At 33.2% G+C, this 26,828-nt stretch overlaps 1 protein-coding gene across 1 annotated transcript in view; it reads right to left on the bottom strand.

Annotated features, from left to right (window-relative positions):
• Positions 1–202: 202 nt before the first annotated feature.
• The window catches only part of PCDH15 (protocadherin-related 15), a 567,795-nt gene continuing 541,169 nt past the window's right edge, over positions 203–26,828 (bottom strand). The window contains exons 30-35 of the mRNA XM_014547486.1: positions 23,899–24,117; positions 19,740–19,748; positions 18,747–18,905; positions 16,738–16,743; positions 2,131–2,230; positions 203–1,089 (exon numbers count right to left, since the gene is read on the bottom strand). Of these exons, the coding sequence (XP_014402972.1) occupies positions 244–1,089; positions 2,131–2,230; positions 16,738–16,743; positions 18,747–18,905; positions 19,740–19,748; positions 23,899–24,117 (1,339 nt within the window). The 3' untranslated portion in view covers positions 203–243. The remainder of the gene's footprint in view (positions 1,090–2,130; positions 2,231–16,737; positions 16,744–18,746; positions 18,906–19,739; positions 19,749–23,898; positions 24,118–26,828) is intronic.

The following is a 26,828-nucleotide window of genomic DNA, read 5'->3' as shown; positions in this document are numbered from 1 at the left end:
ATTGCATGTCATATCTTCTAAATTACTAATATAGGATAGATGAGTCTGTTTAAACCTATACTCTACTATACACATCTATGTGGGTAGCATATATATTCACTTTTCTGGCATGTTTCTAATCTTAAGTCAGATCAAAATTGTGATCAAGTTCCTCCCTTTCAAGTGTCATTTCAGAGAGCACACAGAAGGCACTGCACACAAGAGCACTCATCACTGCAAAACTGCCACCTACTGTGAGCTCTTCTAAAGGGCTGTGTTGTAACCCTCAGCGTTTGCTCCCGGAGGCTTCCTTTGGCTCGCACTCCTGCTTTGGTCATACTCTGGCACCTGAAAGCCCCAGGGGCCTCCAGACTGACTTTCGCTACTACTGGTGCTACTGGATGATTCTGATTCCTCCTCACTCTCCACACCTCCTTCCACCGAAGCTGATTCCATGCTGCCCTCCTCAGTCACGTCTTGAGGTTCAAGGTCAGTTGGTTCTTCTATGGCGGCCAGCTCACTTTCCTCTCCTTCTGCTGGGGGTTCTTCTTCTTCTACCTGCAGTTCTTCTGGCTCTTCAGGTGGCTGCTGTTTTTTACCTTTGACTTCCACGACTTCTTCAACAACAGGCCTTCTTCTTGCAATAAATATCCTTTTCCTCGCCTTTTCTCCTTCTGACTCTGTGGACGACCCTTCTGATTCAGGGGTAGAACTTTCCTCCTCCTCCTCAGGTGTCTCTGACTCCGACTCCTCTTCTGTCGTCTCAGAATAACTGAACTCGGATTCTGTTTCCGTGTATTCAGTATAGTCGCTTGAGGTTTCCTCCTCTGATTCCACCGTGCTCTCTGTAGCTTCTTCTTCTTGGTCCAGAGTGAGTTTCAAATAATCTTTGTCTTCTTCCTCAAGGCGTCTCTGCCACTCTTCACCCTCAAGGACAACGATGCCTCTTCTCTCTGCTAGCCCTTTAACTTTCTTAAAAATCATTGGGAATATCCTGGCTCTCTTCCATGTTGTATGAGTAGGCTCAGCTGCTGGTGGCTTTTCAATAGTGACAACTACTTCCTCCTCACTAGGCTCTCTAATTTCAACTGTGGGTTTAACTTTCTCTTCCTGAAAATCACAAAAATGCAAGTGAAGTGTCAGCTGGGGGATGGTTATGATGTGACCTTGTCCCACATAAGTTAAGCAGGAGTGAATCTGCAGGTGACAACCTCATGCAAGTTATATAACTGCTCTTAAGTAAACAACCACATCACTACCTACTGTTTTTCCCACTGTATGTACACAGAACGTGACCTAACAAAAGTGAATTATTTTATGTTGGCTTGTATTAATGGCAGCAAATTTAATGCTTTCTCATTTTTTTTCTTATACAAAATTTATTTTGCATCTCATATCGAAGGAGAGAGAAATAATCATAACGCCTTCCCTCTCTCACTTGTAGACTTTAATATTTTTATGTATTTCCTTTACTAATATTTTAAATAACCAGGAAATTTTACTATTTTCTTAACTTTGAACAGGATAAAGCTATGGTATTTCTCTTAATTTTGAACAGGATAGCACTATGGTATTTCGTTGTTGTGTGCATGTTTTTTAAAATAAATGTTCAAGTAAATGTTTCAGGCAAAATATAAGAATTAACTATGCACAACTTACGCTACTTTAAACATAAACATTTCATTAAATATCGGTGACAATATTTTACTTTTCTCATAACTGAAAGATGGAGACTATACTTTCTACCTTGTCCAGCACACCTAAAAAAATTTGGAGACTGTACCTTTCGCAAGTTTTTAGGTATGCTGGACAATGTAGAAACAAAAGTAAACATTGTTTTGTGAAATCTTTGATATATTTTAATATTATCTTTATGGGGAAATATTTAAGATTTTAGAAAATATAATTTTATTGCAGCTTTATACCTGGTGTCTAACATTTTATAGAAGGATATAAATTAAACTTATATAAAATTAATTTCCTTCTACAGACAAGACAATGGATGGTTAGCATTATTAAATTTCTATGGAAAACATGTATTAAGTGAACAGAATTTCTGATTTTTGGAAAATTTTGTAGCCTGCTATGCAAGTATGGTTAACAAATTGTTCTTGGATTATTAACCTTACAGAAGAAAATTACAGTAATTACCTCTTCTTCCTCCTCAGCTTCACCAACCACCTCACCATATTCCTCTTGTCCAGCCGGTGGTAACAAGCGACGGCGACTTCCATATTGAGGCATTTCATACCTGTAATAGAAACTTACAACTTTAAAACTTTTTTTTTATGTGATCTAGGTAGGTTTTACCATGACTGTTCTTTTTCTTCATCATTCAATCAACAGATACTTATACCTAACTTATTAGGCACCTGGTAAACTAATTACAAAACCAAAAGGTAGGTACTACAACCTGATGACCAATGATTTTTGCCATAATGGTATCCTGGAATAACAATAAAAAGAGTCAAGTTATTTCAAAGTAAGTTTTGGGTAAGTCTTTAGGAATATTGTTTCTTTACTAATTGAAAAATTTAGGACACAAAATAGGTTCTTTCTAAAAGTATAATGGCTTATTCAGAACAAAAAGTCTATCTTTACAGTAAAGCTTTGCTTCAAACATGATCTGTAATGGTCATTACATTTCTCTACTGTATTTTTAGAAAGCAACTTATGTGTAGAAATGCTTATTACTAAATTCTGAAGTATGTTTTTTAACTTGGGCAAATCTTGAGGGTGACTGGTTAGATGAAATGTTAAACATATCATATAAACAATGATGAATTCAGGAATTGAGCAAATATGATGTCTATTTTCCCCCCATTTACATAATTTTGAATAACTTTTACTGCATTCTTAGAGTTGTAGTCAATATTAATATAGAACATCAAAACGGAATTCAATATAGAAAAATGGTTAAAACCTTACTGAAACTAAAACTAGATATGTTACTTATTTTCAAAGATGCAACAAATAAAATGACACATAACATGAATGGTAGCAATAATCATTTACTAATCCTTATTATTCATAAAAATATTAAGATACTGCATTTAAAAAGTCTGAAAATGTACCCATGCTCATAACTGTAATAATCTTGTCCATATTCCTGGCCAGGATCAATTCCAGACTCCATGGATAACTCCTATTTTTCAAAAAGAGAAATTGTATTTTGAAAACAAATTCTTATTATATTTCAGCTCAAAGTCAGATTTCCAGACCTAGAATTCAATGACTCTCAAAATACTCCTGTCAAAATAACTTTAATTACAAATGTTAGTCAAACATATCCAAATGTGTTTTTTTCTGGCTATGATTGTTTTACACAAAATACGGTTATGTTTTTAGAACTGAGGGGGTAAATATGGAATTTTTTATAAAGGTAAATCTGTTAAAGGTTACAGATGAGCCTATCAGTTGTTTTAAAACTATCAAAGGCAGTTAATATTTTACTCTATTTTAACATATTATTAACAGACTTTAGCCTTGAGAAAAATTATAGCATTATCTTTATCATTGTTTATTGTTCTAGTTTCCTGCTGTCTTCTAGTACCCTGAAGACTTCTACTTTTCAAAAGCTATTCTTAAGAAAAGATCTGATAATTACAATAACATGTGATATTTCCCAAGGATGTTTATATTTTAAAACATACTAGATTTAATTAAATATAATTAAACCAATAAAAGCCCTTTCAAGGTTTCTATTTCTAAATTCTAGACAATCATTTTTTTTTGTCCAACTCTACTCTTATAGAAAGATGTTTTTTTCCTGAGATACACATATGAAGCTAGTTTTAAATAACTAAATTCAATTTTATTATATTTCCCTTTTAAATTCTATTTTAACGTTTAGTAGGTTGAACAAGTTAAATTAACTTTGCCATGAAGTGAGAAAAGGGAAGGAGGAAAAAGTAAAGGTATCCACAGGAAAATAGGTTGGTACTTTATTTTTAAAGTCATCTATTTTTTATAGAATTAATTCTGTTGGTTCAAGGAGATCAAAGTTCTCTGAGACCACAAATATATCATTAGAAAAAAATGAAATTCACAGCCTGAATAATCGTCAGTTGTGCTCTGTTTGGCAAACAATCTTTTTTTTAATCTTCACTTGAGGATATTTTTTCCATTGCTTTATAGAGAGAGTGGAAGTGTGTGTATGTGTATGGTGGCGGGCGGGGCGGCGGGAGGGGAGAGAGAAAGAGAGATCACTGTGAGAGAGACACATCGGCTGGTTGCCTTTTGAATTAGCCCTAAGTGGGGCCAGAGATCAAGCCTGCAACCTAGATACATGCCCCTGACCAGGAATCAAACCTGAAACTTTTTTTTTTTTTTGGTGGAGGCTGATGCTCTAACCATTAAGCAGCACTGGCCAGGGCCAACAAACAATTTTTTAAAAAAATTTGAATTTGTTGTCGTAATTCTAATCAGAAATTGCTATAAAAAAATCTGGATTTAGATTTCTGTTGAAAAATAAAACGGCAACACTGGTCTCATATTTTCACATGTCATGAATTTAGTTAGTGGTACTATTCCTTATAGCAATCATGGTCTCTACTAGTTACTGCTGTGTTCTCAACCATACAGTGTTACATCTGTACCCAGAGTCACAATAGGATCCCCCATCTGCTCTTCTGTTTTTACATCTAATAAATTCCATTCACTTTATATTACTTCCCTAGATGTTTATTTTAGTGTGCAGTCCCTCAACTTTACTAATATACGATTTGATGACTGCAGTTTACAAATGTTTTGTGAAACAACTGTAACAAGATCCGTTTTTGCTGTTAAAACTGCTGCAGTTTACCCACAAGAAGAGCTAAGAATAAAAAGAAAAAAAATCACCAATACCATGGCAGGGTATTGGAGCACTGGACATGGAGCACTGGAACTTTTATATCCTTCTAGAGAGATTATCAATTAGTAAAACCCTTGGGGAAATGTTTGACAATACTACTAAAGTCAAATAAATACATATTATGTTGCACAGAAATTCAATGTAGTTCAATTTATATACCCAACACAATTTTGTACAATTGTACACCAAATACAGTATTCACAACAGCCAATGACTGGAACCAATGAACAAGTCCACGAGGTAAACACACTAAAACATCATACAACAGAGGTGAATCTCCCACACAGAATGATGAGCAAAAGAAGCCAGGTACAAATGAAATCTATTATTCTATACTATTCTACTCAGGGAAATTAAAAAATAAAACAGAAAGCTAATATGTATATTAGGAGCCAGGTGAAAAGTTTTCAATTAGCATTAATCACAACTCAGATAACCCTCACGGCCTACGATGCTGCCACTGCACAATGAATGCCTACATTTAGAAAAAAGGAAATCCTATAATTTATGACAACATGGATGGACAAGCCAGACAGAGACACATACTGCATGGTATGGTATCACCTTATATGTGGAATCTAAAATATATTTAAATAAAAAGTCACATTCATAGAAACAGAGTAGAAAAGTGGTTGTCCGTGGCTGGGGTGTGGGAAATAGGGAAAGGTTGGTAAAAAGGTTAAAAACTATCAGAAGAATGGGGTCTGAGGTTCTAATGTAAAACATGGTGACTATATTTGATAACATTGCATTCTATAATTGAAATTAGCTTAGAGGACAGAATTTATATGTTCTCACACATAATAAAAGGGAAATAAGTGAGGTGATAGTTGTGTTAATTAACTAGAGAGGGGTCTCTTTTCACAATGTATACATGTATCAAATCACCACAATTTACACATAAAATATTTTATAATTTTGTCAATTATAATTCAATGAAGCTGAAATGAAATATATATGTATAGGATTAAAATATTTATCTTGGAAAAGCAAAGAGACCAGGTGAGTAGTCAGGGAAAGGGGAAATAATCTGAGTGTTGAAGTTGACAGGTTTTCTGGAGAGATGGTAGGATGTGTGCGCTCTGTGAATACTCATCTATTATACCGTGTGATTTGTACCCTTTTAGGCTGCAGTTTTTTTCCAACAAAAAGTGTACACGGTGGAAGAGTCGGAAATGAGGTAGAGAAAGACCAATAAGAAACTGGAAAAAGGTAAAATACATATATCATATTGGTAGGCATAGACTTTGGAGGCATTTAATATCCAACGTAATATTACTGGTTTCAATAAAGTGAATAGGTCTCAGAAATAATACTGTTAAACTAATTGTCCAATACACGTTTGATCTAATACATACAGAGACTGAGAAAAGACCACCAAATGATTTTAATGTCGAAACCTAGATGTCCAGCAATGGAAGAATGGATAAAGAAAATGTGGTATATACAATGGAATGTCATTCAGCCTTAAAAAGACGAAACTCCTACCATATGCAACACCATGGATGACCCCTGGGAACATATGTTAAATGAAAAAAGCCAATCATAGAAAGACACAAGCAGAATGATTTCACTATTATGAGGTATGTAAAAGAGTCAAACTCAGAAGCAGACAGAATGATCATTGCCAGGGGGTGGGGAAGGGGACAAAAGTGGTATAAAGTTTCAATTAAGAAGTTCTAGAGATCTACATTTTGCTTATAGCTGACAATATTATTATACACTTAAACATGTATGAGAGGAGATCTCAAGTTAGGTGTTCTTACAATTAATTATTTTTAAGTTGAATTTTAATAACTTAGCAATAATTAAAAATAAGTATTTATGTAAACAATGCAACTGAGTATATCTCAGATTTTAAAGTTAGAATAAAATAAATTTTTTAGGCATGTACTTCTTTTTCCTAAAGGAAGAATAAAGCTCAACTCTTGCTAGGTACAACATATATTTGGCATCAGGTGCCTTTAAGAAAATAAATAGAAGCAACTGGGAAGGAACCAGGAAACTTAGCCCTTGACACTATTAGTCTTCTGTAATCTGAGTTGGAAAGGAGGAATAGGAGCCAGTAGAAGAGAATAACCTGAAGAGTCCCTCTTGGAGTCCTAGGCCACACATTACTGAAGGGCAGAGCATCACCTCTTCAGAAAAAAAAATAAAAATAGACCTGGTGACCATTCAGATTCCTGAGTCAACTGGAAGAGAGACTGAAATGCTCCATGCAGCCCTTGTTACCCTTAGCAGGTGAATCCCAAATTTAGGATATCATGCTCAGTAGCATATTAAAAAGTGATTTTATGGGCAGATAAAACACTAAATGTTATTTTAAAAATTTATTTTTGCTAAGAGAAGAAAATTTTATATAGAGAAGACATAGGAAATTAACTTCTTGACTAAACAAACAAACAAAAACTACCATTTACTGATTTTCTTCCTACTATGTTCAAGTTGCTGGGCTGGGAGTTAATATGTTATATTTTACTGACTACATTTTATAGAAGATGAAATTGATGCTCAGGAGCGTTGCATATCTTGATTAAAGTCTTGCATCCAGTAATTGGTATTTGGATTTTAACACTGAGCTATCATATGAAGATGTTTCCATGGAAATTTTTGCTAAGAATTTATGTAAGTTGAATATTCCTGACACACAACTTCCGAATTGTGGAAAGTAAATTTTAACCATGAAATATCTTTAGCAAAATGAAGATTCTTTTATTAAGGAAATTGAATAATTTTTTAAAGTAGAGCTTATAAAATACTAAATTTGCCAAAGATGTGTTTATATAATATTGCTTTTTTTTCTAAAAAAATTTAGCAGTGTAAGTGCTAAATAAATGTAGATAATATATATTTATTCTCCGACTATGCATATCTTTTTCTCATTGCAGAAGCAAATGACATAGGCATTTTGAAATAGATACCCAATGGCAGTATTTTGAATCACATTTAAATGATTAAAAATTGTGAATTATAACCAATTTTTTTACCTTTTCTTATTTCAGTACAGATGTCTGCATTCTTTCTTCAAACTTTGCCTAATCTAAATCTGATCTAAAGAACAATTCTATGACAAGTGACTGATCAGGTTTGTGAATTATTTCATTCAATGATACCTTGCTTTTATTAAGACTAAAATTGTTGTCTAATTCCCAAAGAATAAAGCAAAAAAAAAAAAAAAAAGAATTTTAGCCACCAGCTAAAATTGTTTGTTTATTTAATTTTAGCCACCAGCAAGCAGTAAGGAGGTGATTTGCTCACTTGTTTATTTATTTATTTTAATTTAAAACCATCTTTTCTCTTTCTTGTGAAATTATGCAATATTGGCAGCTACCCACCCTGCCTACCTATATGGTGGACATTAATGTCACAAAGTATCATGAGGACAGTGACGTTGAAAGGAGAAAGAAAATTGATACCTCTGGTTTAAGAAGAGAAGGCCTCAGCAGTTGTTGTTGCTGCCAAAGGAAGTTAAAATAGAAAAAAAGTTTAGAAAAGAATTCAGATGGAAAAGGTAGATTATAACTGAAAAGAGAAAAAAGGTGACAGTTTAAAACTGGTTACCTTGGGGTTATAATTCATTATTCATGTGATAGCTACCAACAGCATTAAATAATATTTTGACTACTTACATTGGAAGACAACTTAATAAATTATTTTAATTAACATCAAAGTTAAACTTAATAAATATTTTCTTGGCTTGAGCTTCACAGTATGGTGTCATTTGGGGTTCTAAAAGAACTTTAAATGTCAAACAATTCTTCCTAACAAATTGAAACTCATTTTAAATTGCCCATCTATTTTTCTCCCCACATTAAATACAATCAGGTTCATTAGGAAGAAGGGTAGAGATCACAAAATAATGATATAGTAATGATATATTCATCATCATATTTAAGACATGCTTTCCATTTTTCTTTTTACCAAAATGTGGATTGCCTGCACTCAAGCATTAAGCGTGTCTTCAGAAATGCTTTTGTGATTAGGGATATTGTCCTTCCTCAGATTTGACAGGAATCACTTGTATCTGCCCATTTCACCCATATTAATTTAAAGAAAACACAGTCACTATTGGTCTGTTTCAGGATAATTTATACTTTAATCAGATGGGAGCAGCATTAGCAATTCAAATGTTGGGGGAAATAGTTACACAACACGAATCTTAAATAAGCAGTGGTAAAATGGGCAGAGAAGTTCTGAGATACTTCCACTTCCACCAAAGAACCAACTGTTTGAAATGGCCAATAGAATGACTATTTGATTAAACAGATAGACTTTCCATGATAGAGTTAGTCTACTGAAGGTATTCACTGTAAAGGGTGGGAAGTTTAAGTTAGAGGTTTTCTGATTCAACTTATTTATTATAATTATCCCCCAAACCAGTTATTCTTAAAGTCATTCATCTTAATTTTCAAACAATTTAGAACTTACATATTCTAAAACATTAGCCCATTAGGTCATATGCTTATTTTATTCTCTTAAAAGAGAAACTGTACATACTGGGTTCTCAGTGACTTCATTGAGAGTAGCACTTATAGTGAGGCCAGCCTAAATATTTCTGACCAGAATGCTCAGCTCTTTGTGGTAGACTGAGAATCAAATTAGCACAATAGGAAAGCCAGAGTTTTCTTACAGTCTTAAAAAAAAAAATCTCTGCGATCTCAAGCTCTACTGTGATAGAATGGAGCCTGGGACTGGTAGAAAGAATAAAAGTCAAGTCATGCTACAGTTTCCAAATTAGATTTATAGACAAATAATTCTGGGGAAATCTCACAATATTGAGTAATAGGAATGCAGGAAAAACTAATGTGTCCCTGAAAAGGTAAGCAATTGATTTTTGTTCACCATTGAATAATAGACTTAAAATCCCCAAACAAAGAAGTAAAACATATAAAAGAAAGGAAATAGTATACCATAGTTATAAGTTTTGTTTAAAAAAATTACCCTGATATAACACCATAATGCCCTTACCTCCGATGAATAACCTCTCCTGCAAGGCAGAAACGAAGAAATCAACATTAAACATCTTGCCTTCTTAGGTTAAATAAAATTATAGGTAATGGTGTTTAAAAAATATGAGAAAAACTGAGAAGGCAATTTTTACTAAAAATTATCTCAGTAAGAAATATATTTTGTGGCAGCATCAAACAGGAGGATCAAAAAACAATTATCAGCCTAACCATGTGAACACCAAAACATACACAATCAATTTTATCACAGTGGTGTACAATAACACACTTTGATTCTGTTGTGATCAATTGGAATAAAAATTTTACATAATCATCTTGATACATATAAAATACTCACTTGGGGATAATGTGTTATATACATTATTGGTTCAGAATAAAAAAAATATATATCTCTATGGCTAGAATATATTCTCCCAAGTGTTTGTCAGTTTATTCTAAAAATAGAGAATGCAAAATATTACTAACTTTTGAGTTAATTATATTATTAGACATGAAGCCAAAAAGTTTTGAGATGTAAGAGCCAAATGTTCAATTTTACATAAAAATTTATAAAGTTAATCGACCATAAGTTGGTGAAACATTTGTACTTGAGAGGGAAAAGGTATAGAATGCTTTCAATATTTAATGTCACTAATTATGAATATTTTAAACATATTATTTATTAAAGAGTTGACCTAAAGCATTAAACTGGTGCTGTTGACCATGCCAATATGGAATTAAACAACTAGCTTCAATGAAGATTTGTTATAAGGAGGTAAGTACATAACTTTCTAAAGTCCAACAAAAACTTTTTTAATTATAAGGCCTTCACAAAATAAATCTACTTATCTACAAGCATCTTTAGTGGTTAAGGCATTGCTGATTGAAATGGTGATGATATAATAATAGTTACTTAATCCAATCAGCAATTTATTATTTGTAATAGTTCTGTGGTGAGATTTACAGGGTGCTTATGTGGTTCTGCCAGTAGTTATGGTAATGATAATTCTCCTAGAACATTTAGAAGTTTAGACATTTTCAACTTTTACTAAATTTGTATGTTACAGAGATATAGAAAGCTCATATTTAGATGTTTAATATCAATGCATAATATAAAATGCCCAACCAAAGCTGGATTTTATTTTCTAAGATATTTAAACTGCCTCTTTTCTTTAGCAGTAGTTTCTATAAATATGCCAAATAAAATATCAATAGATGATATTGATATTTTACACTACTCTTCCATTGATTTTTTGTTGCATTTAATTTAGTTATTTGTATTGTTTTAGTTCAAAGGCAAAAAATTTAGAAGAGGCACACAAGAGAATCAGTATGTATAATTATCTGTGTGCTTTCAATTAACATGACACCCTGTCAATTTCTATAAAACCAGTCATACAATATGGATATATATTTCTGTGTATTATATCTTTTTAAATTAAGGAAGCTATATAGTAATCTGTGTACTTTAATAAGGTATCTAATATAATTCTTTATGCACTAATTGAAGCATAATAAATCAGCAGGGAAAAAGGTGCTTTTTTTAGAGTCTGGTTGTCAGTTTGTGGAGGCTTAAGGATTGAGGAGGGGAAAAATATTCTGTCATGTTCAAAGAATATTAGGATAATAGGTGTCATGTAGAAGATTTTCTAATTGGCTTTTAAGATGAAGAAGAGAATATCTAAATATAATGTCAAAAACAGGACTAAATATAAAACACAGGTATGGGTGTTTCATTTGAAAAGTATAAAATACTAATACATTTTAAGATTATATAAATATTATAATGTTATAGAAAAGAACAATGTAACATTTTGGTAAGGCTATAGGTAAAATTGTTATTTCGATTTCTTAGAATATTTCTTTGGTAATTATTTAGAGATTTAATTAGAAGTTGATATAAAATAGCTTAAAAACACACACACTCACATTAAAGGCATACACAATTGAGAATAATACCTTGTCAGACTCCGCCAAAAAGTACAAGCTCTCATGCATAAGACCAGCTGCCAACAAAAACTCCAACTGAAGTTTTTCAGTGAAAGAGAGAAAAAAATCATATGCAAGAACCCCAAGAAAGAAATTACTCTTGATTTGGATGAAAGGAATCTGAAGCAGAGGAACTAATAAAAATAATTAAACTTACAAATTCTTTTTGATCTGGTATTATTCATTAGGGAGGTCAGACTAAACTCTTGAAGAAATATCACATAATATAAGCACTGAACAAAACCTTTGAAATGATGCATTGTTGGTCCCTGAACCTAAATATACTTACTTGATAATGTTAATTATCAAGCAAGACTTTTGCTTAAATGTTGGAATTGTGTTTTCATCTGTGCAAACTTATACTTCCTAAAATATAAAAATTACAGAGTAAAACAAATGATTATACTTGTATTCAAAGTGGGGATTTCCAGTAAACAAAATTAATCCATGTATTCAATAGGAAAAACAAAGTAATTATTTGATAGTTAAGTGTAGCTTCCGTTAAGAAGATAGGAAGGTAGTTCTTAGCTTAGCTGATGCCTTTAAGAGTTTAACAAATTGACCTGTAACATAAACAACCACACTAGAGAAATTTTTGTCTAGAGTACAAATTTTTGTCTTCTTCGCCTAAAACAGAGTTAAGGTCTATATAAAACTGATAATAGTCCACCAGATATATTTCCTCTTGATTTCTATTTAAACTTTTTATATACTATAGACTCAATAGTAGTTAGGAATAACGCCATAATGCCCTCTTCTAAAATTTTAATAGATAAGCAGATTTTATATTATTGATAAATTAATAAAAATATAATTTAAACCAGTGAAATACAAAAATCATTCTAAATACGCATTTGTAGACATTTACTTAACCTTCTTTTGATGAATCTGATTCAAATTTCTTTATTAAATAGGAGATAAATATTTTCTTTGAAGGAGCCTCATAATAAAATTATAATTAAAGAGATGATGTAATAATGTGGACAAGCGAAACTAAAGAGCACTTTAAACATCTGTAGAAACAATGAAATGTCTTACAAAAGTCAAGAACTCAAGATTTATTTTCATTATAAAGAAGGAAAAAGAAAGCACAATGAGAAATAAATAGCTAAGACAGCAATTGAAAAAAAGTAAAAGGTTTATCAAATGTATAAGCATACTAGTAAGATAAAAGCGAGCCAGAGTAAAGGATGTTCTCATAAGAAAATAGATGACTACATCTTATAGCACCTGGGTTTTATTTTGGAATACCGTAATGTCTGTCATCTCCTATGTTTTAAGATAAATAACATTTAATTTGGTAGTATTTCTTCTTACCAAATGCAAAAGTTTCAAGAAAATTACAGAACCTATGATATTTTTTAGCTTCTTTGTAACAATCTGCTTTTTTCTTGGAACACTCATATAAAACTATGGTAAAAAGTAAAAGTTACTGCATTAACATGATAAACAAGTCATTGTTTTAAATTGGATATCTAACTTTCATGCCCATATAGTCCCATTAAAAAAATAGATTGAAATTACTTACTTTTTAAATAAATGTAGACAAATAATGCTACTTCGTAGTTAAGAAAATTAAGGTAAATCTATGAGTTAGTAATGATGAGGTTAATAATATTTTAAATTAAAAGTGAGGAAAAAACAGTATTGCATTGCGTTTAGGGAAAAGAATGGAATCTTCTTTAATGTTCAAATTTGCCTCCACTCGAAGACTATGTTCAAAAGAGTTGTTCAGTTAAAACAGGAAAAGCAACATTACAGTGAAGTAGATTGAGTGTGAGATTGTTTTTCAAATTCCTCAACAATATTGTGCAAATTCTCCTGGTTTTGTCCAGATGTTATTTCCATTTTTGTCATCTCTGAAGGGTAATTAATTTCAGGTTTTGGAATGTGTGCTGGGGGATAGTTTTTTTCTATATGACTGTACATATTAGCTACTGACTTTTCAAGTTCTGCTAAGTTTTTAACATGTTTGAGGATTCCTTTTGGTTCTCTTTGAGGATCTGCATTGCACACTGTTGTTGATGTTGATAGCTGTCCCCCAGAGGACTGTATTTCCTTGGCTGGTGTCACATTGACAGTGCGTTTAACAGCTGGTATAGACACACACTTAGTGGACAAACCTGAAGTTGAAGGAGGGAGTGGAGAAGGAAAAGGGGGAGGTGGTGGAGGAAGAGAAGGATGTGAAGGGAGAAGAGATAGAGGAGGAGAAGAAGTAGAGAAAGGAGAAGGGGGAACAGAAAGTGGAAGAAGTGGAGGAATAGGAGAAGGACTAGAAGGAGGAGAAGAAGGGCAGGAAAGAGCAAAAGGAGTAAGAATAAGAGAAGGAGGGAGGGGTGGAAGGGGTGGAGGAAAGGGAGGAGGAGAGATGTTTGGTGGATGGGGAGGATTTTCGAAAATGTTCCTCTTGGTTTCAATAGTCAACATACAGCTGGGTGTCTCTCTCCTAAAGAGCGGAGCATTTAAAAGTTCCAAGGAACAGTCAGCAGGAGAAATGATGACATTAGGTTCTGATCTAAGTTCCACAGTTCTGGAGACAGTTGGTAGAGTAGAGAATGTGGAATGAGACCAAGGAGAAGAAAATGAAGAGTCTGAAGGTAGAGATTTCAACTGTTCTGTTCCTTGCATGATCAGTGATCCACCTCGCCTTGCCTCTTTTTCTGTTACACTTGTATCTTCAGCTATAAGCAAGGGATTACTGCTACCTCTTGTGTGTGGATACGTTTCAGTGCTTTCATTTCCCGCTTTCTGCCTGTTGCTTGGCCACTGATCCAGAGCTATGCTTTCCGGTCTATTGGGAAGTTCCCACTTTGGTCTCTTAGGTAAACGGAACGTCTGATTCCATAGCCTTTGAATCTTTTTTCGTGGGCCCCTCAGAGACTCATTCTTGGCTTGAGTTCTTGGTAAAATAGAGCCTATAGAATCTGTTCTTAGTGAAAAGTCCGAATTTGTTGATCTTTGATCTACATTTTCCTTATAAAGGGTACTGTGGGTATTTAAGGCATCCTCATCAGATATCAATGTGAGTTTTCTTGCAGACGTGGGCTGGCTGTTCTTTAGTGATCCTGCTACATAAGCCTGCTCGTGAGCCTCAACAGTGTTGGAAGGAAAGGGCATCGCCACGTGCTGATGTTTCTGGTCTTCTGAGACTGACTTATTTCCCCTGCTTTGTTGGAAATGGTAGAGAAGGTAAAGACTTGAAAGAAAAGAAGATAATGAAATGTAAGGAAACAGGTTGTGCCATAGCTTTCATGAGAAAGATGTTTTTATGGTTCTCATTACTACTTCAAACTATAAAATGCCAGATAACACTACTCTATTGAAGCAAAACATTGCTTTCATGTCCCTGTTCTCAAAAAGACAGGACAGAAAAGCTTGAGAGCTGTGAGTAGCATAAGAAATATTCATTTTTTCCCCAAATGTGTCAATCTGTACACTGATTTTTTTCCCCAATTATTTTGATACAGCCAAGTATCCATGACCACACATAACAGTTCTCTCATGTATAAATCATAATTCCCCAAAATTGCAGACTAGCATTTTGGTTGATGGTTGCATACCCTTTGCCCTGGTTGAGGATGCTGAGAGCCAACTGCTTTGGGGAAAGGACCCTTGGCTGTATCTGATTCATAACTGTCCATTATCTCTCATCTCAGTGATTCTGTCCTGGAGCTGAGTACTTCCTTTACTGAGAAAAATCCCTGCAAGAGAATACAGAAATGTTTTCCCTATTCTCCCGATTAAGAGAGTTAAAATCCCCAAGCACAAATGAGAGAATTTCTCTTGCAGCAGATTTCAAAATCACAATTGAGAAATTGAATTTACATCAGAATCTTGACAGGGATTATTTTCTTCTACTTAAGTTTTGCTTAATCAGTTTAAAAACATATATTTTAGAGATAAGAGAGGGACCGTTGATATTTCTTTTGAACATGACCTGGGTCAAATTTTAGTCAAGACTCGTTTTACTGAAAAAAAATTATGTTAATAAAATATGGTTCTGATATCACTGGGAGATTTTCTCATATATGGAACTGAGTCATAGTGGCTGTTCATCATAAATGAAATTGAGTAAGTCAAAGGGCACTCAGATGAAAACATTGGGACCCTTTGCTCAAAAGTTCAGAGTGACAGGTTTATTTTTGTGATTGCTTACTATTTCCCCACATAGAAGAAGTTAAAAGGGAAATACTTTGAATAAAATAAAATAGCCACACTGAAAAATTAAGATGACGGGTGAATCAATACAATGATATATAAAGCCAAAGTTGTTATTGTGACACTTTATAGAGATACAAACTGCAAGGAAGGATTCTCACAGGTGGACTTAGGGTACCAGGACCACCTGAATAATTTAGAAAGTGCAGACAACATAGATTAAACAAATTAGACAGGAAACAATTTTAAAAAGTCCTTTTTAAAAAATGGGTTTGACATTATATAGCAGATGTTTTTGTGTAGATCTGTTCTTGATTTAATTTTTCTTGGAAACAATTACAGTGGGGCCTTGACTTACGAGTGTCCCGACTAACGAGTTTTTCCGAGATACGAGCCGTCTCTCTCGGTTGATTTTTTGCTTTGAGTTGACAGAGTAATTTGAGTTAACGAGCTCCTTAATGAGCTCCATCACGGAATGAATTAAACTTGTAAGTCAAGGCCCCACTGTATCTTTATAATGATATCACTTGATTGAAAGATAAAATACATATATAACAAATTAAAAGCAAGGAGAACTTTGAAACTCCTCTTAGTAGACACAGGTACTATCAGTGGAAAAACTACTTTGATAACTCATGCGATTTCAAGATATCGAAAGTGAATGAGGTGTGGAAGATATGACTTCTATTTAAAGAAAATGGCTCCACAGTAAAAGATGAAGATTACTATTAATAGAGTAAAACAGTACTTGATTGCTTTGATTGAATCCTTTTTTAATGCCTTTGAATTAGAATAATATTATTTACTTACTTATGCCTATGTATCCACAGGTAAGAAAGAGAAAACATGTGACAGAAAAAAAGAAGTTTTAACTATAGTTCATTGGAAATGATTACGAAAATACTAACAGGAACTAGACTTAAGCACTTAATAAGTATATCCAAAAAAAGAAAATGCATGTTTTTCTATTTTCTTTGTATTTATTCATTAGAATAATATGTAATGTTTTAGATTAAAATCGTATGGCATTTACTTGGTTGTCTTATCACATAAAATTATATCTAGCTCTCTTGTAAACATAGGTAAAATTCACTTCTATTAAACATGAATGATTTCACTCCTAAAACAGAAAATTTAAATGAGATTCTAAGAATTGCATCTATGTTCTACCTAAAAAATATAAGACACAATATTTTTTGGAAGAAAGTAAGTATATAAACACTGTACTCTTAATGACTATTACAGAGTAATTATTGAATCTACATGAAGTTATTACTTCATGAAGTTTTTCTAGGAAATGACCTTTGATAGTTTTAAAAACATTTGTCTATAATTCATTTTCTAGTAACATGATTAGAATCCCTGTACAAAGTTTAGAATAGATAATTTTAAAATTGGTTAAAGATAATTAAATTGTAGAACTTAAAATACTTCAATAAATATAAGAATAGTAAAATCCTCTATGTCAATAATTTTTCAAATAAAAACAGCCCTTACGTGTTGCTATTTGAAAATTATTACCATTAAACTATATTGATTTCAGATGATGTTATTGTATACCTGCTTTCATTAAATAAAAATGGATATATATCACTTACTAATTTCATATAAAACACACTTAAATTTATACCTAAATCTTTTTTTAGTTTCTAAACATTTTTGCCAGAGAAAGATGGTTAATCAAATCATATTGGCTCAATTCCTACATTCACCAATGAGACCATTATTTTCAACTTATGAAAAAAATGATTAAAAAATTATATTTAAGGCATAAGTCCTCTATTATTATTTTAGAAATAGAATGACAAGCATTAAAATGTTTTAAATTTAATTTTAGCATTAAATACATACATTAATACAGTTAACATTTTAAAAACTATTCTTAATATAACCTTGTGTAATTGTATTAATATGGCAAATAATATTGATGTAAATGTTTAAAAGTGGTTTTCCCATTAAAAGGTAAATTTTACAATATTTGAAGCTTGCTTTATTCCTACTAGTAAATGCTAAAAACGTAACAGTAGAATGTGTTTAAGAACCTCAACTTGAACCAATTCCAGTTAATAAAAGGTTTTCTGGATTTAATTTTATCATACTCAACATTTTATAATATCCTTGGTTATTTTGCACTTTGTGTCCAGAAATAGTTACCCTTGAATTTTAAAAATATAGTCAAATTAAAAATCTCCAATGGGATCAGGTTTTGAGTGTGCAACCTTATAGGAAGACCTGTGTAGTCTTTTAAAAAGAATGTAAAAGTCTCTTTCAAAGATAATGATTTAATATTGCTTAGCATTTTCAAATAGTGTAGAGGAAATATTAACCTATCACAGTCTCTTTTGAGAAGAATATGATAAAATCTTCTAAAAGTGATTTGGGTATTTAATATTTAATTACTTACTTTAATTCAGATTTCAACTATTCTATCACATTGTAAAATAGTATGTTAGAAAAGCCTATGACTTTAGACAATAGAATTGTTTTATGTCACCAAGCAGGAGTTGGCTTTTGATACCAAATCAGGAAACACTATATTATGATAGTGCTGTATTCTCATTTCCTATGACAAACACTTCTTTCAGAATCTGAGACTAAATATAATGTTTAAGCTTTTCATCTGCAAATGCCTCCTCATATTGAATACTAATTTTCTCTGTCTCAGTTTTTAAAAATATTCTTTGGTTATTTTTGTTTTAAAAAATCTAAGAAAGTAGACGGCAAATTGCATTTTTCACATCAAATTGAAACTAAATACTCACCACACAGCATCAGTCAGAACGCATTTACTTCTAAAAGGCCCTGAAAGTTCTACTTACATTGTGCTGTCCCCAACTTCTTCATAGAGATGTGCACCCGGAGGTGGCGGTGCTGGAGGTGCGGCCACTGGGGCAGGGGCAGGAGCTGCTGGCTTGGGAGGGGGCATCGCAGCAGCAGCAGCTTGGAGTCGAGCTGTCTTGGTGCACTCGGCTTGGCGTCTTTAGTAAAGTAAGCATGTTTTTGTAAAACTATTTTAGAAATCATATGCTTAGCAATAGGCTACCTTTTAATAATCATGTACAGTTATCAGAGAAACTACCCAGTAAAACAAAACAAAACTTTTGTACAAGTATTTGAACTTGTACAAATTTTAAATTTCAAATATTACAAGATATTCACAAATACTCCCTCAGAGTTCTTGAAAATATTTACCCCTCGATAACAGGTAGAATTCATTTGGAATATCTGTAAAGTTAAATGATAATATTAAAGGGAGAGAGCAAAACATAAGAATGTGATTGACAACTGGTAGTTGTTTAATGGATCTCTTTCATAATGCAGATAGAAGATATATAATTTTGTTTTATCTTTCATCTATTTAAGTAAGAATAATTTTATTTAAAATTATTTGAAATATTTTTGACATTCATTTACAGAGGCTGTGTAGGAGGGAGATTTGGTTGGCTCTTATTCCTTAGCTACCTAGGAAAGCCTGTCATTCTTGCATTAGAGCAAAGTTGTTCTTTTTTTTACCTTCCTGCACACTGACTCCTAATTCCTTCCTCAAAACCAAGATATCAAGGGTAGAAGCTATCAGAGCAAACTTTCTTTTTCACCTTTCCTCCAGATACATCTAATTGTGTAAAATCAGCTCAATTCTATGTATACAAACCACAAGGAAATTTGAACTAAAAATCATATACCTACTACAAATACAAAGCAGACAAATATAATATGGTTTGGGGTAGGTTGACTACTTTAAAAGTATTCTCTGGGGTTTCTCTTTTCATATTACATAAAATTATGAACAATATATTAGTCATCATACTTACACTTTGAACCTGTTTGGGAAAGCAATGAGTAAGAAGAAAAAGAGAGAAAGTTACATTAAAAATGCATTCATAATATTCTAATATTTGATTTATTCTAAATTATGAATAATTTACTGGCCAGACTCTGACACAGATTTAATGACATAGTACAGAAACTTTCAATTCAGAAAGTGAAAATGGTGAGCACTTTAATATTACTGTCATAGTCATATAAACTGTTAAAATATTTATTACACAAAACAAAGAAATGAACTAAATTGAATAAGAAAAATTGTATTAAAATATGGGTTTGCGAATTTCAACTTTGATAGGGAAATATTAAAAATGATCTGATCTTTATAATCAGCTCCTTGGTTTACTAGTACTGGGCTTGAAGACTGCTAAAGGAATAGAGACAGTTGAGGAGTGAAGTCAGAGGAATAATGGTGTGAGAGATCCCCTTCGTCTCTCCCCTTTAAGTTTCAACAAAGAATTCCCTGCTCAGCACACAAAAACTTGAGAGACTGCATATTGAAACATAAAGGTGGGCAAGTGGGAGTCAACTGGAGAGGCAGCAAGGGAGAGGGGCTCAAGGAGCCATGGATGCAGCCCTGCAGCATGGAGCTCACTGCGGGCTCTGCCTGGAGAGGGGAGGAATCAGGTTGTTGTTGGCCCTCCCCTTCAGCTGGGAAGAGCAAAGAGATTTAGTGAGCATTCCTGCAGGAGTGGGCAGTACTAGCAGCAGCTGAGCCCAGTGACCCAGGCAGAGAGGAAGCACAAACGTGTGGCCACAGTTGTCTGAAAGTGGCATTCCAGACAGAAAAAGCTATGGAGCCTGGCCACCTCCCATGAACCTCCCAGAGCTTTGCTCCCTTCACCCTCTGTGTCAGGTTGCAGAGCACATTATCTGCCAAACACAAGAACTGGTACCACAGCAACGCCTTTTCCCTGAGCGAAGGGCACAACCTAGAGCTAATTCCAGGATCTGGTGGAGGCACAGAGGGGATGACACAGATGTCTGTTCATTGCCACCGCTAGGAAGGAAAAGCAACAAAGGAGGTGCTGGGTTCCCCCATCTCACCCGGTCCATACCCACACACAATGGCTGCAAGGGACAGCACTGGGATTTTACAGATTTGGACCCTCGTAGCCCATTGCATTCCCCTGTGAGGCTGGTTCCCTAAGACCTGGGTGACTATCTCAGGAGAGCGCCCATCTTCCCAGGGAACACATGTCATTTTCCACCATTTGACAGAGATCAGAACAGGCAGAGAAGTGCAAAAACATGTGGTTCAACATCATCTACTGAAAAACAATAGAAAGACTTCTTATCAGTCTACTAGAGAAATGCCACTCATACATAGGTGTCTAGATAGAGAAGGAACCCATCAAATACCATGCATAACCAAAGTAATGAGGCAACTCATTAAGAACATGAAAAATCTCCAGAAAATAAATTTAAAGAAAGACATGGAAATATGTGCTTCAAATGACAGATAACAATATTGAGTTCTGAAAAAAACTAAACACGATACAAAAAGCAAACAAAAAATACCAACCCCACACAGATGGGCAGTTTAATGAACTCAGACGCAAAATCAATGAACAAAACAAGTATTTTATCCATAATAAGCCAGAAATAAAGCACCTATGTATTTGGGCAAATAATTTTTGACAAAGAAGCCAAAAATACAATGGAAAAAAGAAAGCCTCTTCAGTAAATGGTGCTGGGAATATTGGAAAGCCACATGCAAAAAAATGAAGCTGGTCTACAGTTTGTCCCCATGTACAAAGGTTAATCCAAAATGTATCAAAGAACTTTATATAAGATCTGAATAAGTTATTAGAAGGAAACATGGGGTGCTAAACTTATAAATCTTGATCTTAGAAAGACTTTATGAATTTGACCCCAAAGGCAAGGGAAGTAAAAGCAAAAGTAAATGAATGGGATTATATCAAACTAAAAAGCTTCTGCAAAGCAAAAGAAACTTCCAAGAAAACAAAAAGGCAACCAACTGAATGGGAGATTATATTTGCAAGCAACAACTCCAAAAAGGAGCTGATATCCAGAATATATAAAAGAACTCATACAACTCAACAGCAAACAAACATTAAATCTAATTAAGAAATGGGCGGAGGACTTGAACAGACACTTCTCCCAAAAATATATACAAATAGCCAACAGATACATAAAAAAGATGGTCAACTACACTATTAAGGAAATGCAAATCGAAACTACAATGAGATACCATCTCACACCTCTTAGAATGGCTATTCAATAAGACAATAATAAGTGTTGGAGAGGGTGTGGAGAAAAAGGAACCCTGGTGGGAATGTAAACTGGTACAACCACCATAGAGGTTCCTAAAAAAATTAAGAATAGAGGTACCATATGACCCAGCAAACCCTCTTCTGGTTTGTATCAGAAAAATTTGAAAATATTTATTCACGGAGATATATGCACCCCTATATTCACTGCAGTGTTATCCACAGTGGCCTAGACATGGAAACCTTTGATAAATGATTGAATCAAGAAGATGTGGTACATATTTGCAATGGAATACTACTCATCCATGAAAAAGTTGAAATGATGCCATTTGTGACAACATGGATGGAGTTTGAGAATATTATGCTAAGTGAAATAAGTAAGTCATAAAAAGCTAAGAACCATATGATTTCACTCATGTGGTGTAAGATGGAAGCTCATAGATGCAGCAGCAGAGGGAGGGGATTGGGAGTAATAAAGGGTAAAGGAGTCTAAACATAAGTGTTAGAAGATGATTGACTTTGAGGACTGGGCACTTAATACATTATACAGATCATCTATCATAGAAATATACACGTGAAACTTATATCATCTTATTAACTGATGTCACCCCAATAAATTTAATTAAAAAATAAAGGAATAGAATTAGTCAGCAAGCTCTGATTATACTCTTGGCCTCACTTAGAACCTGAAAGTTGCTACTCCTGGGCAATGAATTCATGGCACTTTTTAAATATTTGCTTCTTCGTTTTCCATGCATTGAGAATTTAAAAGACACATTTTGATATTAAAAAACCCATTCATTCCAATCTTATTTATAAGCAGAATATGAAGGCACAAAAGTTAGACTTTTAAAAATAGAATTTTACTTTGAAACATGAGCAGTGCAAACTCATTTTGTTTTGTTATGCTAATCTATAAAATAGCAGTAGCTAAAATTAATTCATAGTTTTGAGTTGATTACTGAACTAAAAATAATTAAACAATGCATCTACAAGTGTTCAAATATTAGGCATATTAATTTTTTAAAAAATTTCAGACACTGAGTTTAATATCTAGTTTTTGATCATTGCACTGTGTGTCAAATAAAACTTTCTCGCCCTAACCCGTTTGGCTCAGTGGATAGAGCATAGGCCTGGAGACTCAGGGGTCCCAGGTTCAATTCCGGTCAAGGGCATGTACCTTGGTTGTGGGCACATCCCCAATAGGGGGTGTGCAGGAGGCAGCTGATCGATGTTTCTCCCTCATCGATGTTTCTAACTCTCTATCCCTCCCTCTTCCTCTCTGTAAAAAATCAATAAAATATATTTTAAAAAAATTAAAATTTTCTCAATGATAATATTGCTAGTAAGATATAACAAAGTTCTTTTGGAAATAGTTGAATAAAATATGGTAGCTACAATGTAAACTCTATTTAACATGAATATTAACATTTGGTTGATAGCTTAATAATTTAAAACAATTTATCCAGTATTAAGTGTTTTCATTGGCTTTAAATATGGCATAACAATTGATTTGTTAAGGATGCATGGAACTCCAATATATCAACCTAAGTGTTATATCTGCTTTTCACATTACTTTTGTGATTGAAAATAGTCCTATAGCAGCTTGATGTAGAGCATACTTTTTAATTTTCAGATTGGAATGATCTTTTCATATTTAACTCAAAAGAAAATTCTCAGTGTTAGAGAACAAAGACAATGGTAAAATAATATGTAAGAACTTTCCCTGTAGGTATTTTAAATGATGAATAGCAGTTCTACCATTATTTCTTAGTGTTTGTTATAACAGCAATTTATATGATGTATTATTCTTTTTTACTTAGTTTTATTTTGTGGCACCCACAGGGCTATCTCTCTTCTTAACCCATTTCCCAATATTCTCACCAAACACTGAGCATCCATGAATACTCACTGTCTGTAGCTGACCAAAACCACCAGGACGGCAGGAATACAGCAGAGGATAATGATGAAGGCCAGAGCCAGCAAGGCCCCTTCTGTGTAGCCTAGACTCTCTCCTCGCTTCTTGATGCTGGTCACTGCCTCTGGAGTCCGGATCTCCAGAATGCGTCCTCCTTCCCCATAATGCGGTTGAAAGTCTTTATTGATATCGAGCAGTTTGCCATCCAAGAATCTTTATTGTTAAATAAAGAGTAAAATAAATAATATTAAAATAAAATCTTTTGCAAATCTAATATTTTTAAATGAAACATACACTCAGAGTCTTATGAATTAAAAAACACACATAAAAAGCAAGAGATATAAAAAAGAGTAATTACATATCTATGCACACAACAACATTAATAACAATGACCCTTAATATGCTTACAGGCTTGGGAAAAGTCATTATCAATATCACTGAACTTAATATCACTATGTTGAGATTATTAACATTATTATGTTACTCTGGTGAAATCTATAATAATAAAAGCATAATATGCTAATTAGACCAGACGTCCTTCTGGATGAAGCCGGGGCTGTGAGGGAAGCCCGGGTCCTGGGTGCCAGAGGGAAGCCGGTGTCAGCAGCTGGGGGAAGGAAAGCCTACTCTTGCACGAATTTCATGCATCAGGTCTCAAGTAAAACATAATATTCTAAATTTTATAGCAGAGCTTAAAATTACATTCCAGCATTTTATTTCCTTGGGTCCTAAGAATAATCCTGTAAAATTGAACATCACATTATTGATTTACTGCAGACCACAAAGCTAAACAGTTATTGAAACAAATCAGACCACCAATTCAAGCCTTCAGACTAAAATATACTTGTATTCCACATACCATCTTAAATATCAACACTCAAATATCAAACTAAAACAAAGGCTAAAGGTAAACAAATTAAAAGGTATTTTCTGTTTAGAAAGAAAAGACAATAAGTAATACAGGTAGTAATCAGTGTAATCAGAATGACGAGAATTGGTGGTCAATTTAATCCACTAGTTCTGGCAAACACGTCCTCTAAGTAATGCAATTCCAACTATGGGCATTGTATTGGGAGAGGACTCAAGGAATAATTGCTACTTAATTTTATTAGCTTGAACAATTTTGTTACATATTTTATCTATAATAATAAAAGCATAATGTGCTAATTAGACCGGATGACCTTCCGTACGAAGCTGGGGCTGCAAGGGAAGCCTGGGTCCTGGGTGCCAGAGGTAAGCCAGTGCCGGCAGCCGGGGGAAGGAAGGCCTACTCTTGCATGAATTTCGTGCATCGGGCCTCTAGTATTATAATAAATAGGCTGTTTTATGTGTCTTTTGCTCCCCCCAAATTCCTGGGGAACATTTTTAAAAAGTCTCTTATAAATCCTATAATATTAATGAAACATTTGTATCCTTAATGCCATAAAACTACAACATGTCTTAGGCATTTTTCTTCTTAATTTGATTAATAAAGGTCAAATATCTTACTATAGAACATTGGTAAACACAAAATATTTCAAAAAGCAACATTGTTCATAGGCTTACAATGCAAAGACAACCACAACTAACATTTTGGTATACTCAAACCTAACCTTTTTTTTTTTTAAAGTATTAATAAATATTTTTATATAATTGTGATTTTATATAGAATATCCAAAGCAAAAATATTAATTTAGAAATATATTTCTTAATATCAAAATAGCATACTTTGGTTTAAAATGTGAAAAAATACAAAGAAATCTGAAAAAATAAATGAAAATGGGTTCACATTTCACCATTAAATGGTAATCAAAGATGTCAAACTTGTACATTTTATATTTTTTGACACATTGTATTCTAATTTTCTGAGTGATTATGCTGGTTTTAAATCTAGTTAATACATTGCTCATAAAGATCCATATAGAAAAAAAAATAGAGAGATGGCTGCCATCACATATGAATTCCACAGGGTAGCTTCTTAGTCTTCCCTATTTAATAAATCGAATGGATTAGATAATTCAATTTTAGTTTTAAGCTACACCTATTTTTACTTATTTCCTTACTATAATAAAAGCAACTAGGATTTTTTTTATAAATATGCTTTTGTAGGTAAACAATATACTCTATAGCAATTTACCTAGGTTATTTTTATACATGCTAAAATAATGTAATGAAGGTTTAACTATTGCTCCAAGTACTAGAATAGGATGTAATGCTAAAACTTTTTGTTTCAACCATTTATCAGAGAAAGTAATAAATTCCAAATGAAGTATAGATCTAGAGTAATTTCAAAGGAAATACTCTATTTATTAGAAATGGAAAGGTCAGAAGGAGAGTAAGACCATTAACTGCAAAGAAAATTGTACCCCTATTGTGCAGAACCCATTGAGAAATCACAATTCTTTTGGATTCCTGCATTTATATCAAATCACCTAAAGGAAGATCTCAGTCTTTTTACACTAAAACAGCTCATTTTTTAAGATGTTTATTTTGGTTTATTTACCAATTTAGGTAAATTTTTAATTTTTTTACCAGAAGAGTTGATTGTTGTTGAACCCATATCTGATTTACAATATTTTTCTTTTTGATTTCTACATGCAAAACAACTTGCCTAGGTAAACTATTCTTGAATCAATATTTTTCCTGAAAATTTTATAAATTTGATTTGTCTTTGATATTTTACATGCAGGTGGAATGTGTAAGACTTATCTAATTTTATTCCTTTATAATCAGTAATTTTTATTTCTGTTTCAATGGTTGTAAAGCACATTTAGATACTTTTGAAGGACACTTGAGAGCCTTTTCATTGATTTTGCCTATAATAGCATAAAATCTCAGTTGTATTTTCAGTTTTTAATTATGTAATAACTACTGTAATTTTTATATCAAGGGAACCTGGAATTATCAGGTTGTATCTTAATTGACCTCTAAATAGATTTTGATCT

The sequence above is a fragment of the Myotis brandtii genome, unplaced genomic scaffold, assembly GCF_000412655.1.
Source record: "Myotis brandtii unplaced genomic scaffold, ASM41265v1 scaffold475, whole genome shotgun sequence".
Classification (NCBI taxonomy): domain Eukaryota; kingdom Metazoa; phylum Chordata; class Mammalia; order Chiroptera; family Vespertilionidae; genus Myotis; species Myotis brandtii.
This window is presented reverse-complemented; position numbering and strand designations above follow the sequence as displayed.